Genomic DNA, 14,030 nt, shown 5'->3' on the forward strand with positions numbered 1-14,030 from the left:
CTGTGGTGATATAACAAATGAACCACAACTTCTGCCCTCCAGGCACTCACGTATGATGGCATAAGGCACCACTTAGGGCGGCCAGGCAGTTGTTTGGGCAAGAGGAGGCAAGAATTTAAATTAGAAGGCAACAGTAGGAGTGTAAAGCAAGAATACTTAGCCTCAGCTGGACTGAGAGTATGTGATATCACAGAAGTGGATTCTTGATCTTTCAAGCCAGCACTACTGAGAGAAGGGCAAGGTGGATTGGCAGAGGATGCATTTAAAAGTGGATTGACAAAATGTCGTATCTTCCTTATCCTGCTTCCAAATAAGCCTCTAAGAAAGGTGGCAGCATGATGTGGTGGAAAGAGCATCAGGCTAGGATCTGAGACATCTGAGTTCCATCAAGGCTTTACCATTTGTGATATCCTCCACCCTGCCCCGAACTGGTCATACAACAAAGACTTGGCCTTCACTCATTTATGCCACAGGTAATCTCTGAACACCTTTCTTATGCAGGCACCACACTAAGCACTGGGGGTACAGATGTGTCGTGAAGAAATAATATCCCTGCTCTAATGGAGCTTGTAGCCTAATAGGGAAGTCAGACTTTACTCATAAACTGTCCCTTCCAATAATGACATACAGTATAGTAGTAAGAGCATGGACTCAGACCCAGAATACGTGGGTTCAAACCCTGGCTCTGCTACTACCAGCTGTGTCACCAAAGGCAAGTTTTACTTAACCTGTGTCTTTTCTCATCTGTCAACTAGGTATAACAACAGTTAATATTCAACAGTGATTGATATGATATGTGTAAAGCAGCAGAAGAGTGGTAAGCGCTATCTGAGTGTTTGCAATGCATACCTACCGCTATTATTGATCTTCCCAGTAACGGATTCAGCCACCTGCGTCCATACTCACCGCTTGCTCATTCCTCATCCCGATGTACTTGATGCCTAGCTGCTGGGCAGCAATGGCGATTTCGGTCACTGGGATGCCTACGATGCCAAATATGTACTCCACATCCTGAGGGACGAAGAACAGGGGAGTAAACTCCCAAGGCCCCACCACATCGCCACATCCTTCCCTCCCTCCCGGGCGCTAAAAGGAAACCCCCCCGAATCCCATCGCCCATTTCTACTCGTCTCCAAGACAACACCGCAGTCCCCGCCAGCTTCCGTAGGAGCCTTTCATTCCAGGAAGGTCCATCATACTTGCGTTTTCAGGGCCTGGGCGATGACTTTAGCACCAGACACCGGCTCCTGGCTGCGCTCTGCGAAGTTACTGTCCGGCATCTTCCACCGAAAAGCTCTAGGCACTCATGCAGCCGACAAACAAAAGGAATCACCCAGCAAGGTAAACGCGAAGACGACGGCACGCCACCTGTGGGACTGCACCTCTGACGGACAGGAGGGCAACCAACTGCCTTAAACAACGGGAAGGAAGAGGCGGTCTAAATTCGTCCACTCCCCGGGAGAGGTGAGAATGTAAACACGCGCGTTCTCCAATCAGAACTGCGCTCTCTTCCCGGCTCCTCCATTCGCGCGCCAGAGTGCCAGAGGGAGGCGGGACTAGCAGGAGATTGCTGCCTATGCAAAGCAGGTAAGAAGCCGAACTCTGAGGCCTCTCGCCATTGTCTCCGAGTCGGTTAGCCGGAGCGTTTTCGGAGCTGTAAAGGGAGAGTGGCGCATGCGCATATTCGGGGCGGAAGGCGCGCTAAGAGCAGGTGCGGAGGGGGCGTGGTGCGGCGCGGGCGTGGTGCGGCACGGGCGTGAGGCGGCGCGGGCGCGGGCGCGGGCGTGGGGCGGCGCGGGCGTGGGGCGGCGCGGGCGTGAGGGGGCGTGGTAAGGGCGTGCGGTCTGGACCCCGCCCCGGGCCGCCCAGGGGACTGCGGGAGGGCTGCGCAAAGGCTGCCGGGAGCTGGGAAGCGTGGCGCGCGTCTCATGCTGGGGCTCTTTGTGCTTTGCTGCTGTGGTACGGCGTTGCGTTTTCTAGGTATTTACTTACACGCTTTGTGGTTTACGCTCTCATAACCTTGTGGTTTTATAGTCCTTAAATTATTGTAGCGCACGTTACTTAAATCCAGAAGCAGATGTGTACCCCAGCGAGAGATAAAATGATGCTCAGAGTCAATAGATCCAGACCGTGCTTGAGACCCTGAATCCTGTTTCCTACCCACTATTCAGCCATTGGGTCACAAGCGATGAAAAGAGCACCTTGAAGGTAGTATAGAGCACTGTTTTCTCCAGCCCTTGCTACTAATACATATTACTCTCCGCTATTATCTTTCCAAAGTTAGGAACTATGGCGTTTCATAATTCTTAGGTTGGGTCCCTACCTACAACCAGCCCTGCACCCGATAGCCTTTTAAAACATTTTTGCGTGAAAATCGTTTGCAATATGCAATATCTGAAACTACTGCCTTGGAGTCATTAGACCCTCTGCTCAGTGACAATAAACATAAAATTTCCAATTGTAATAAACAGTGGAACTTTTAATTTTTTGAGGATTTGGAGTCATTTTAAGCAAAAAGAACAGTGATAAGTGGACAGTAAAGAGATGAGAGGGGAGCGGGTCATGGGTAGTGAAATGAATGAGAAGCACTGGAAGTGAAAGGATTTCTAAACCCAGACATTTTCAAACTCTAGTCCTGGGTCTTTTCAAAAGGTCTTCCCCTCTTTTTCTCAACCCCTCAACCCCACCCCAGGCAGAGGAGAGTGAAGTGGTTGCCTCCCTGCATATGCAGACTATGTTAGTCCATTTTCATACTGCTATAAAGAAATACCCAAAACTGGGTAATTTATAAAGAAAAAGAGGTTTAATGGTCTCACAGTTCCAAATGGCTGCAGAGGCCTCACAATCATGGCAGAAAGTGAAGGAGGAGCAAAGGCATGTCTTACATGGTGGCAGGCAAGAGAGCGTGTGCAGGGGAACTGCGCTTTTTAAAACCATCAGATCTCATGAGACTGTCATAAGAACAGCATGGGAAAAATCCCCTCCCCATGATTCAGTTACTTCCCACTGGGTCCCTCTCACCACATGTGGGGATTATGGGAGCTATAATTCAAGATGAGATTTGGGTGAGGACACAGCCAAAACATTCTGCCCTTGGCCCCTCCCAAATATCATATCCTCACATTTCAAAACCAATCATGCCCTCCCAACAGTCTTAACTCATTTCAGCATTAACTCAAAAGTCCACAGTCTGGAGTTTCGTCTGAGACAAGGCAAGTCCCTTCCGCCTATGAGCTTGTAAAATCAAAAGCAAGCTAGTGCCTGGGCGCAGTGGCTCACACCTGTAATCCCAGCACTTTGGGAGGCCGAGGCGGGCGGATCCTGAGGTCAAGAGATGGAGACCATCCTGGTCAACATGGTGAAACCCTGTCTCTACTAAAAATACAAAAAATTAGGCGGGAGTGGTGGCAGGCACCTGTAATCCCAGCTACTTAGGAGGCTGAGGCAGGAGAATGGTGTGAACCCGGGAGGCGGAGCTTGCAGTGAGCTGAGATCGGGCCGCTGCACTCCAGCTTGGGGGACAGAGCGAGACTCCATCTCAAAAATAATAATAAAATTAAATTAAAAAAATAAAAGCAAGCTAGTTACTTCCTAGATACAATGGGGGTACAGGTGTGGGGTAAATATACCTGTTCCAAATGGGAGAAAGTGGCCAACACCAAGGGGCTAAAGGCCCCATGCAAGTCTGAAATCTGGCAGGGCAGTCAAATATTAAAGCTCCAAAATGATCTCCTTTGACTTCGTGTTTCACAGCCAGATCATGCTGATGCAAGAGGTGGGCTCCCACAGCCTTGGGCAGCTCTGCCCCTGTGGCTTTACAGGCTACAACCACCCCATCCCCCCAGCTGCTTTCACAGGCTGATATTGAGTGCCTGCAGCTTTTCTAGGCACATGGTGTAAGTGGTCAGTGGATCTACCATTCTGGGGTCTGGAGGACGGTAGCCCTCATCTCACAGTTCCACTAGGCAGTGCCCCAGTAGGGACCCTGTATGGGGGCTCCTACCCCACATTTCCCTTCCACACTGCCCTAGCAGAGGTTCTCTATGAGGGCTCTACCCCTGCAACAAGCTTCTGCCTGGACATCCAGGCATTTCCATACATCCTCTGAAATCTAGGCAGAGGTTCCCAAACCTCAATTTTTGACTTCTATGCACCTGCAGGCTCAACACCATGTGGAAGCTGCCAAGGCTTCAGGCTTGCACCTTCTGAAACCAGGCCTGAGCTGTACATTGGCCCTTTTTAGCCATGGCTGGCATGGCTGGGATGCAGGACATGAAGTCCCTAGGCTGCACACAGCAGGGGGACCCTGGACCTGACCCATGAAACCATTTTTCCTCCTAGGTTTCTGGGCCTGTGATGGGAGGGCCTGCTGTGAAGGTCTCTGACATGCCCTGGAGACATTTTCCCCATTGTCTTGGTGATTAATAGTTGGCTCCTTATTACCTATGCAAATTTCTGCTGCCAGCTTGAATTTCTCCGTAGAAAATGGGTTTTTATTTTCTACTGCATCGTCAGTCTGCAAATTTTTCAAATTTGTATGCTCTGCTTCCTCTGGAACACTTTGCAATTTAGAAATTTCTTCTGCCAGATACCCTAAATCATCTCTCTCAAGTTCAAAGTTCCACAGATCTCTAGGACAGGGGCAAAAAGCCACTAGTCTCTTTGCATAGCATGAGTGACCTTTACTCCAACTCTGAATAAGTTCCTCATCTCCGTCAGAAACCACCTCAGCCTGAATTTTATTGTCCATATCACTATCAGCATTTTGGTCAAAGCCATTCAATAAGTCTCTAGAAGGTTCCAAACTTTCCCACATTTTCCTGTCTTCTGAGCCCTCCAAGTCTCTATGAAGTTCCAGATTTTCCCACATTTTCCTATGTTCTTCTGAGACCTCCCAACTGTTCCAACTTCTGCCAGTTACCCAGTTCCAAAGTTATTTCCACAGTTTCAGCTGTCTTTACAGTAGTGCCCCACTCTCTGCATTACCAATTTTCTGTGTTAGTCCATTTTCATACTGCTATGAAGAAATACCCAAAACTGGGTAATTTATAAAGAAAAAGAGGTTTAATAGATTCACAGTTCCACATGGCTGGAGAGACATCACAATCATGGTGGAAGATGAAGGAGGAGCAAAGGCACGTCTTACATGGCGACAGGCAAGAGAGTGTGTGCAGGGAAACTCCCATTTATAAAACCATCACAGCGTGAGACTTACTTGCTATCATAAGAACAGCAGGGGAAAAACTCTCCCCCATCATTCAGTTACCTCCCACCAGGTACCACTCATGATATGTGGGGATTATGGGAGCTATAATTCAAGATGAGATTTCAGTGGGGACATAACCAAACCATATCAGGGACCCATCTCAGAGGGTGACTTCTTTCAAGTCTCAGAGTGTATCTATAAAGAAAATGCAGATTTTGCATTATACTCTAGAATGTATCCATATTTTAATTTTAAAATGACATTTATTGAGGTATAATAAAGATACAATTCAATGTCCAGATTTTAAATGTTAGTCAGATGAGTTTTGACATATATATATATATATATACCTATGAAATCACCACCCAAAATAAAAATGACATTTTAAACTGCTTACCTGTCAAGTAAAATTGACATTCCAGAAAGATGTGAAATGGGCTGGGCACAATGGCTCATGCCTGTAATCCCAGCACTTTGGGAGGCCGAGGTGGGCAGATCATCTGAGGTCAGCAGTTCGAGACTAGCCTGGCCAACATGGTGAAACCCCATCTCTACTAAAATACAAAAATTATCCGGGTGTGGTGGCACATGCCTGTAATCCCAGCTATTTGGGAGGTTGAGGTGGGAGGATCACGTGAGCCAGGGAGGTAGATGTTGCAGTAAACCAAGATTGCACCATTGCACTCTAGCCTGAGTGGCAGAGCAAGACCCTGTCTCAAAAAAAAAAAAAAAAAGATGTGAAATCATCTTCGCACTTTGAGTAGTCCTTGACACAATGCCTCGTGTCCTTGTTGAAGAAGTACAGACCCCACCCTCTTCCATCATGTATTATTTATATCGGTACCTTTTGTGACAGTCTCTGCCCCTGTGGCATCACAGTCACTTGGAAAGCTTTTTCCAAATAGTTACTTGGGCCCTACCCCAGATCTCCTGAATCAGCATCTTAGGACAAGTCAGGCACCTGTATTTTTTAAAAGCTGCTACCTGATTTTGCTTTGCAGCCCAGAGTTGAGAACCCTAGCTCTGTATTCATGCCAGAAGCATGAGTTACTAATTAAACATACAATTGCCTGTCACCAAAGTAATACTGTTGATTAATTTGGATTGACATGTTCAAAGCTGATTTGACATTGACAGAATAAGCTGTATCGATGGTAGTCAGTTCACTGGGCCTACTTCTGTGTCAAAAGAAACACTGACAGAGCCACTCAGTATGAAATGCAATGAAAACTGAAATCTGAATTGGAACAAATACCTGGAATTCAGTTAACTGGTTTTGTAAAAGGATAAATACTCAACTGGCTGGATTCTGCCATTTAACAAAGAGAAAAATCATTGGGATTGTTTAAACTTGGTTTCACCTTTACACCTTTCAGTTCAGGATGCAGTGTTCAATTGTTAACTTGGGCTTGATGATTCAGCAGAAAGAAGTGATTTGAGTTCTGGCTCCCTGGATTAACAGGGCCAAGGAGCAACTCCTTTGCAATCCAATTGTAATTACAGCCAGCTTGTCCAACCCTTGGCCCAGGACGGCTTTGAATGTGGCCCAACACAAATTCATAAACTTTCTTAAAACATGAGATTTATGCACCGACCCTTTTTTTTTTTTTTTAGCTCATCAGCTATAATTTGTGTTAGTGTATTTTATGTGTGGCCCAAAGACAATTCTTCTTCTTCCAGTGTGGCCCAGGGAAGCCAAAAGATTGGATACCCCTGACAGGATTCCAGGATTCTTTTGTAATTTCTCAGAGGCCCTCTGTGCATACTCTGTAAGCACTATCCACATTCTTTATTACTTTCATTGGCAATAGGTATAAAATTTTATTTGTTAGATATTTTACTGAAATGTTACTTGTTTTTGCTTATTTACTGATTGGTGGGAGGAAGTCAAAGGAGGAATAAATCTAACCTTTTTAAAAGAAAAGGCTAAAATATTCGTAACATGCTCTCCAAAGAACAGGCTAGTCAGCAAAGAATCTGCATACCAATTACTCTATTTGTGGGTTCTGGATTTGAGATTATGAAAAAGAGCAAGTTGGTGGTTTTCTTCTATCAGGGCCAACGAGATATCCAGGCAACCAGGTAATTTAGTAAGAGTTGCAGATATAGTGCCTGGAGACAATTTATTCTCTAAAGACTGCAGCTTCTACAGGCAGTAACTCTTAAAGCCCCCAAATTGGGATAGTGCATTTTAATTTGAATATACTAACAAGGACACTAAAAATCCTTGTGATTATTTTAAAGCATAACACTAGCTGAACTTGTGATTAAGTATTCTCATAAATGAGTTATCAAAATGTGAAATGTTTACTTATCAAATGAGGAAATGAATCAAGGTCATTTGTGATACATTATAGAAGCTAAAAATGAAATTGCCTGACATAAAGAAGATAAAACTGAAACTGAATATCTTAAAAACAAAAAGACGGAAACAACAAAAAAAGGAATCTATGTAGAACACTATTTTTTATAGCAATGCAAAAACTGTACAGCAGGAAATGTGTTGTAGGAAATACGTCAACATAGGAAGTAAAATAATGTAATAAAAAGGTTCTTTGAATAAAGTGGGTTAAATTGATTTTCTTTGCTTCTCATTAAATTTGCAGACTTCAAAGTACCAAAGCTCAGCAACAGGCTTGAAACAAACCCACCGAAAAGCAACTTTATTATTGAGCTGAGGATTGATATCAGTAATAACTCACTAATAAAAAAGCTTGATAATAAAAACTCCAAGTGCCTGATGCCAGTTGACAGACACTGGGAGGTTTCCCCAGGTACCCTGTGTGACCTAGAGAAAGCTTGGATTCCTGCCTTTGGCTTGGGCTGGCAAGCCCTGTGCCTTTACTCTACATTTTAATGCCAGGGAGACCTGGGACTGGAGCAGGGAGTGCTATGGGAAGAAAACAGAAGGAATGTTGTTCCGTCGTTTTAGCTTTGTGTTCATATATTATGGGTTTTGGTTTTTTTTTTTTTTTTTTTAAGAACATTTGAGATAGTTTGACAGCAGCAGTCATTACATCACTGATGAGGACGTTTACTTGTGTAAAATGTACCAGGAAATAGTGGTAACTGTATGTTGTGCTATGAGGATGTAAGAGATTTATTTCAAGTGGCTTAGAAATCATAATATAGGTCAGCGCGGTGGCTCACACCTGTAATCCCAACACTTTGGGAGGCCGAGGCAGGTGGATCACGAGGTCAGGAGCTTGACACCATCCTGGTCAACATGGTGAAACCCCGTCTCTACTAAAAATACAAAAATTAGCTGGGTGTGGTGATGCACGCCTGTAATCCCAGCTACTGGGGATGCTGAGGCAGGAGAATCGCTTGAACCCAGGAGTCAGAGGTTGCAGTGAGCCGAGATTGCGCCACTGCACTCCAGCCTGGTGACAGAGTGAGACTCCGTCTCAAAAAAAAAAAAAAAAAAAAGAAAGAAAGAAATCATGGTATTTCTCTGTATGATGGAATTCTGTACTCGGGGGAGTGTCCCACAGGGTAGGCGAGCAGCTATCACCCATGAAATATGGTACTAGTGTTGAAATATTTTCTGCTGTCACTTGCTTCTTCTGCCATTAACATTCATTACAGCCCTTTCCTGTAACTTTTTAATTTGTACTTTATTGCTTTGTTTTGATTTTAATCTATTCTCCATGTCAGCAAAACAAAGACTTATCTCTAGGGAAGAATCTCTGAGTGATTCCCAGGGTTTGGGGGTTGAACTGGGGACATCTTCATGACAAACTTAAGCCCTTAAACTTCTTTTTACATCATAATCTTTGAGTTCTTCTTTGGAGCTTAGCTGTGATTTATTCTTTTCACTTCAAAAAAATACATTTAACATTTATGACATCTTTCAGACACATGAATAGGATCAGAGATTAATATACACCCATGTACCGAGCCCCTGGCTTAAGAAATACACCACAAATATAATGAAGCCCCCGTGTGTCCTTTCCGCATTACACCTCCTTTCGTGTCCTGCAGAGGTAACCACTATCTTGAATTTGGTGTTTATAATTCCCATATTATCCATTCTTTAGATGATGAATATTTGGTCATTTTTAGTTTTTTTGGAAACAGTGTGCTCTGAAATTCTTGCATGTTTCCTTCTTGTGCACATGTGTGAGAGTTTCTACATATATATCGAGGTGGAGGTCGTCATCATTTGATCTCCAAAGTACTGTACCAATTTATACTCCCAACATGTGTGTATGAGAGCTACCCTTTCTCCATAGTCTCAACTGTGGAGCTTTAAAAATTTTTAAATGTGAAATGGCTTCTCAGTTCCATTTCTCTGACTACCACTGAGGTTAAGTTATATTTGTATGTATATATTGGCCATGCGTGTTTCTTTTTCTGTAAATTACCTGTTTACATCTGTTGCCCATTTCCTTATTGCATTATCTTTTGCTTTTTGATTTGTAGATGTCCTTTATGTATTCTGAATGCTAATTATTTGTCTTTTAACTTTGTTAATAGTGATTTTAGAGGTATAAAGGGTTTTTTTGTAGTCACATTTGACAATTCGTCTTCCTTATGTGTGTTTTTTTTTTTTTGGTAACTTGCTAAAGAAAACTTTTTCTAACCTGAGGTTATGAAGATTTTTTCTATATCAAAAAGTGTAAAGTTTTATTTTTTATATTTAAGTCTCTACCTGGAATTGATTTTTGTATGTTGAGAAGTAGGAATCCATATAATATATGTCAATTAGATTTGCTGTGTAATTAACCACCCCAAAACTTAGTGGCTTAAAAGAACCACCATTTATTTAACATATATTCCTATGAGGCTGGGCTCAACTGGGCTCACTTGTGTATCTGTGGTCAGTTGCCAGTGAACTGAGTCACTCAGCCCCTGGAGGTTAGCTAGTTGTCCATTGGGGTAGCGGGCATATTGCCAGTGAGCCACATAGCTCTACCACTCAGCAGGCTAGCTGGACTTCTTCGTTCGATGGCAGCAGGTTGCAAAAGGGAATGAGCCTCATTGTGCAAGCCTCTATGTGCAGTGTTTGCTAACATCTCATTAGCCAAAGCAAGTTATGTGGCTGGGCTCAGACTCTGAGTTAAAGGCATTCGAGTTACATGATAATGGAACATGGCTACAGAGAGGGGAGCAATTGCTGGCCTTTTTTGTACTCAATTTACCATAACATCCAGTTGTCCAAGCACCATTCATAATATAGTTCATCCCAGTGATACATAATTTCCCCTCTGCGGAATGTCAAGCTCACATATTTATGGTGTATTTCTGTACTCTCTGTTCTTTTCCTATCCTAACACCAATCCCACACTATCTTAATTTCTATATTTTTAAAATAAGTCTTGATGTTGGTAGGACAAGTAGTCCCTGGACTTCATTCTTTTGAAGCCATCTTGTTTATTATATTAGTTTTAAGAAACTAGAAGGGATGGAAGAGGAACCTTTAGATTAAAAGAGATTTAAAAGATAGGGTATTTTTTAACGGACAAGACTAAACTACAGTGTCTAGGGATGCACATTGGGTGATAAAGCTATTTTAAAAAACAAAGAAGTGATGACTATAAAAGTCAGGGTTATGCTAACTTGATCTCTCATAGGTAATGTTGTCAGATTTAGAAAAAAAAAAACAGGACACCAAAACTCCCAGTTGAATTTGAACTTTAGATGAACAATGCATAATTTTTTTTAGTGTAAGTATGTTCCAACATAGTTATTTATCTGAAAGTTAAATTTAACTGGGCCACCTGTATTTTACCTGGAAAAATCCTGATTTTATTCAAGGTGATAATGCAGTTTACATTGCCCAGCCTTCCTTGTAGCTAGGAGTGGTCACGTGTCCACACATGGGCCAAAGCAATTTAAATAGGAGTCACTGGGCAGGGCTTTTAGGAAATCTGATGAAACTGACAGGTACCCTCTGTACTCTTCCTCTGTACAACATGATAATTGGAGTTGTAGAAGTCATTTTGGAACCACAAGATGACTCTGAAGATGGAAGCTACATGCCAAGAAGTTAGGCCCAGAAAGAGAGGGATCCTGGGTCCTACATGACTCTTGCCTTTGTTAGGTTTTAGTATCAGATTTTTATCACTTCATAAGAAAAAAATGCCTTCTTTTACTATATTCTCGCACACATTGAGTAGCATTAGGATTATTTTTTCCTTTATAGTTAGCAAGAATTCCTCTAGAAACTATCTGGGCCTGTTTTGAGGTGGAGAATGGGAGGGAATAATTGTTTTGTAACTATTTCTTCTATGATTGTTGGCATGGTTTAGTTTTTTCTTTTATCTGAAGTTTTGGTAAAAATATATTTTTCAGTCCCAGCCACTCTGGAGGCTGAGGCACAAGGATTGCTTGAACCCAGGAGGCAGAGGTTGCAGTGAGCTGAGATTGCACCACTGCACTCCAGCCTGGGTGATGGAGTGAGACAGTCTCAAAAAAAAAAAAAAAAAGAAAAGAAAAAACAAATAATGTATTTTTTTTTCTAGGAAACTACTCATCTAAATTTTCAAGCTTATCAATATAGGATTGAATGAGGTGATTATTCTTTTTTAAAAAAATTTCTTCTGCATTTATAGATTTCTCTTTATTATTATTTGTTTTGTGTATTTGTTTCTCTTTTTTTTCTTAATTAGGTTAGCTGATCATTTGTCTTTACTTTTTTTTTTCTCTAAACAACAACTCCTTGGACATACTTATTCGTTCTCTCATTTTTCTGTTGTCTAATTTAATTTCCACTCATTTTTATTTCCTTCCTTTTGCTGTCTTGAGCATGCCATTACTCTTTTCCTCACTGTTACCACGTTTTGTTAGTTTTACAATTTCTACATTGCCAGAGTTAATAACATTTGCACTGTGTTCTATAAATATAATCCTCATGTTTATTTTATATTCAAGGCTCTTGCCAGTTTTTCCATTCACCTCTTAGTTGGCCGAAGATTACCTTCTATGCATTTTTTAAAGAAGGCTGATGAGACCGATGAGAATAATATTCCCTGAGTTCTTACATTTTCATACCTATCATCTGTTTTTCTTTCTTTGCTTCAACTGTAGGTTGGCATAATATATAATTTCTGGCTTGAATTTTATTTTCCGGAAGGATTCTATAGGCTTTTACTGGCATTGGTGTTATTGTAGTAAAGTCTGAGGACAGCCTGATTATTTTGTCCCTAATAAATGCCCTTGATCTTTTCATTTAGCTTCCCAAATGATTCTTACTTTATCTTTGAAGATCAAGAATTTTACTAGGCTATCTGCCGATGTTGACGTTCTGTTCCTTTCTTTCTTGAGTTTTGCTATCTCTTTTCAAGCTATAAATTGAAATATGCTTTTATTTCTGATGAGTTTTCTTCAATTACGTCTTTAATTTTTTTTGCTTCATTGTATGTTGTCTATTGTTGTATAAAAATTTACCCTACAACCTATTTAGCAGCTTAAAACAAGACCCATTTATTATCTCAAAGTCTCTATGTGTCAGGAGTCTGAGCATAGTTTTACTGGATCCTCTGGTCAGCATCTCACAAGGCTACAGTGAAGTTGTCAGCTGGCCTCATGGTCTCATCTGAGGCTGAGTTTTCTTCCAAATTCAACAGATTGTTGAAAGAATGAATTTCCTTGCAGTTGTAGTATTCATGGTGGCTTGCTTCTTCAGGGTCAGCCGGGGAGAGAGTGTGTCTGAAATCTTGGAGCACCCCAGTTCTGTTTTTAAAGACCTGATTAAGTCAGACCCACCAGGATAATCTCTTTTGATTAACTAGATTAACTGGTTTAGGATTTTAACTACATATGTGAAAGCCCTTCACCTTTGTCGTATTCTACTGGCTAGAAACAGAGCACAATTTCCACCTGCACTCAAGAAAAGAGGATTATATAAGGAGTCACCTTAGGGTGTGTCCACCACACATTATTTCTTTTTCTTTTATGCATTTTCCAATTATGCATATGATGAATCTCGTTCACTGTTCTCCCGTTCACTGTTCTCCCTGTCACTGTTCTCCCTGTCTATCATTTTCTGTGGACTCCTTTTCAATTCTGTATTTCTATTCATGTTGCTTATTTATTTACAGCATCATCTGATTTCTTTTGCTGCTTCTATCTTTGCCATAATTTCTTGACATTTTAATTTTTTCTTCTGCTTCTTTCCTGAGCCCTGCCAGATAATATTTCATCTGTCTCCCAGCTTTCTATTCCCCACTCCCTTCTTCCTTCTTCCCTCTTCCCCCTCCTCACTTCCTTTTCCCCTCCTTTCCTCCCCTTCTCCCCTTTTTCCCTTTCATCTTTTAATTCTCTTGGTCTATTTCGTGCTTCTATTTAATATAAGCAGTTTTTTTTCACTCATGGCAGAATGTTCTGTCACAGTTTTTATTTGTGTTGTGGCAATTTTCTGGGGTATAACCTTTGTTTTCTTATAGTATCTTTCAAAAGATCTTGAGCTTTTTGTTTACTCATTTTGAGTGAGTTTTTACTGTTTATTTGTAGGAGGTTTATGTGTGAACAATGCCATTCTGGTTCAGTTATTTTTTCTTAGCACATTGAGGATTTTGTTTTCTTACTTCTATTGTTGCTCTTGAAAAGTCTGCTGTTTTCAAATCATCATATCTTTGAAGGCAATCTCTCTTCCCTCTGGTTGCATCCAAGATTTTTTTCTTCTTAAAATATTTGGTGTTCTGGTTTCTTTTTGTTGTCTTGAATCTATGGATTTCTGTATTTTATTGTTAAAATTCTCACTTATTATACCTTCAAATATGTGTAATGTGTCCTGTGTCATTTTGTGTATTTTCTCCCTCTTTCTTTCTCTTTTTTTTTTTTAAGTCAAGGTCTTTCTCTGTCGCCCAAGCTGGAGTAC

General features: G+C 41.6%; 2 protein-coding genes across 8 annotated transcripts in view; one reads left to right on the forward strand and one right to left on the reverse strand.

The window, feature by feature from the left end:
• HACL1 (2-hydroxyacyl-CoA lyase 1) overlaps window positions 1-1,331 on the reverse strand; it is a 38,972-nt gene extending 37,641 nt beyond the window's left edge. Inside the window, exons 1-2 of one of the 3 annotated variants that reach the window (XM_032144275.2) lie at window positions 1,200-1,331; window positions 907-1,011 (exon numbers count right to left, since the gene is read on the reverse strand). In XM_032144275.2, the coding sequence (XP_032000166.1) occupies window positions 907-1,011; window positions 1,200-1,280 (186 nt within the window). In that variant the 5' untranslated portion in view covers window positions 1,281-1,331. Of the gene's footprint in view, window positions 1-906; window positions 1,012-1,199 lie in introns of those variants that run through there. The other 2 variants (XM_058433686.1, XM_058433687.1) reach the window with 2 other exon arrangements.
• Window positions 1-14,030, forward strand: part of BTD (biotinidase) — a 79,310-nt gene that overhangs the window by 30,752 nt on the left and 34,528 nt on the right. The window contains exon 1 of one of the 5 annotated variants that reach the window (XM_058433689.1): window positions 1,333-1,464. The exons of 1 other annotated variant lie outside the window; for it this stretch is intronic. Coding sequence is in view for 1 of the 4 variants with exons in the window: in XM_032144276.2 (XP_032000167.1) it covers window positions 1,577-1,587 (11 nt within the window). In the remaining 3 variants the exon portion in view is untranslated. Of the gene's footprint in view, window positions 1-1,332; window positions 1,465-1,507; window positions 1,712-1,917; window positions 1,981-14,030 lie in introns of those variants that run through there. 3 more of the 5 variants (XM_032144276.2, XM_032144277.2, XM_032144279.2) reach the window with 3 other exon arrangements.

Source organism: Hylobates moloch, unplaced genomic scaffold (assembly GCF_009828535.3).
Source record: "Hylobates moloch isolate HMO894 unplaced genomic scaffold, HMol_V3 SCAFFOLD_22, whole genome shotgun sequence".
NCBI lineage: Eukaryota > Metazoa > Chordata > Mammalia > Primates > Hylobatidae > Hylobates > Hylobates moloch.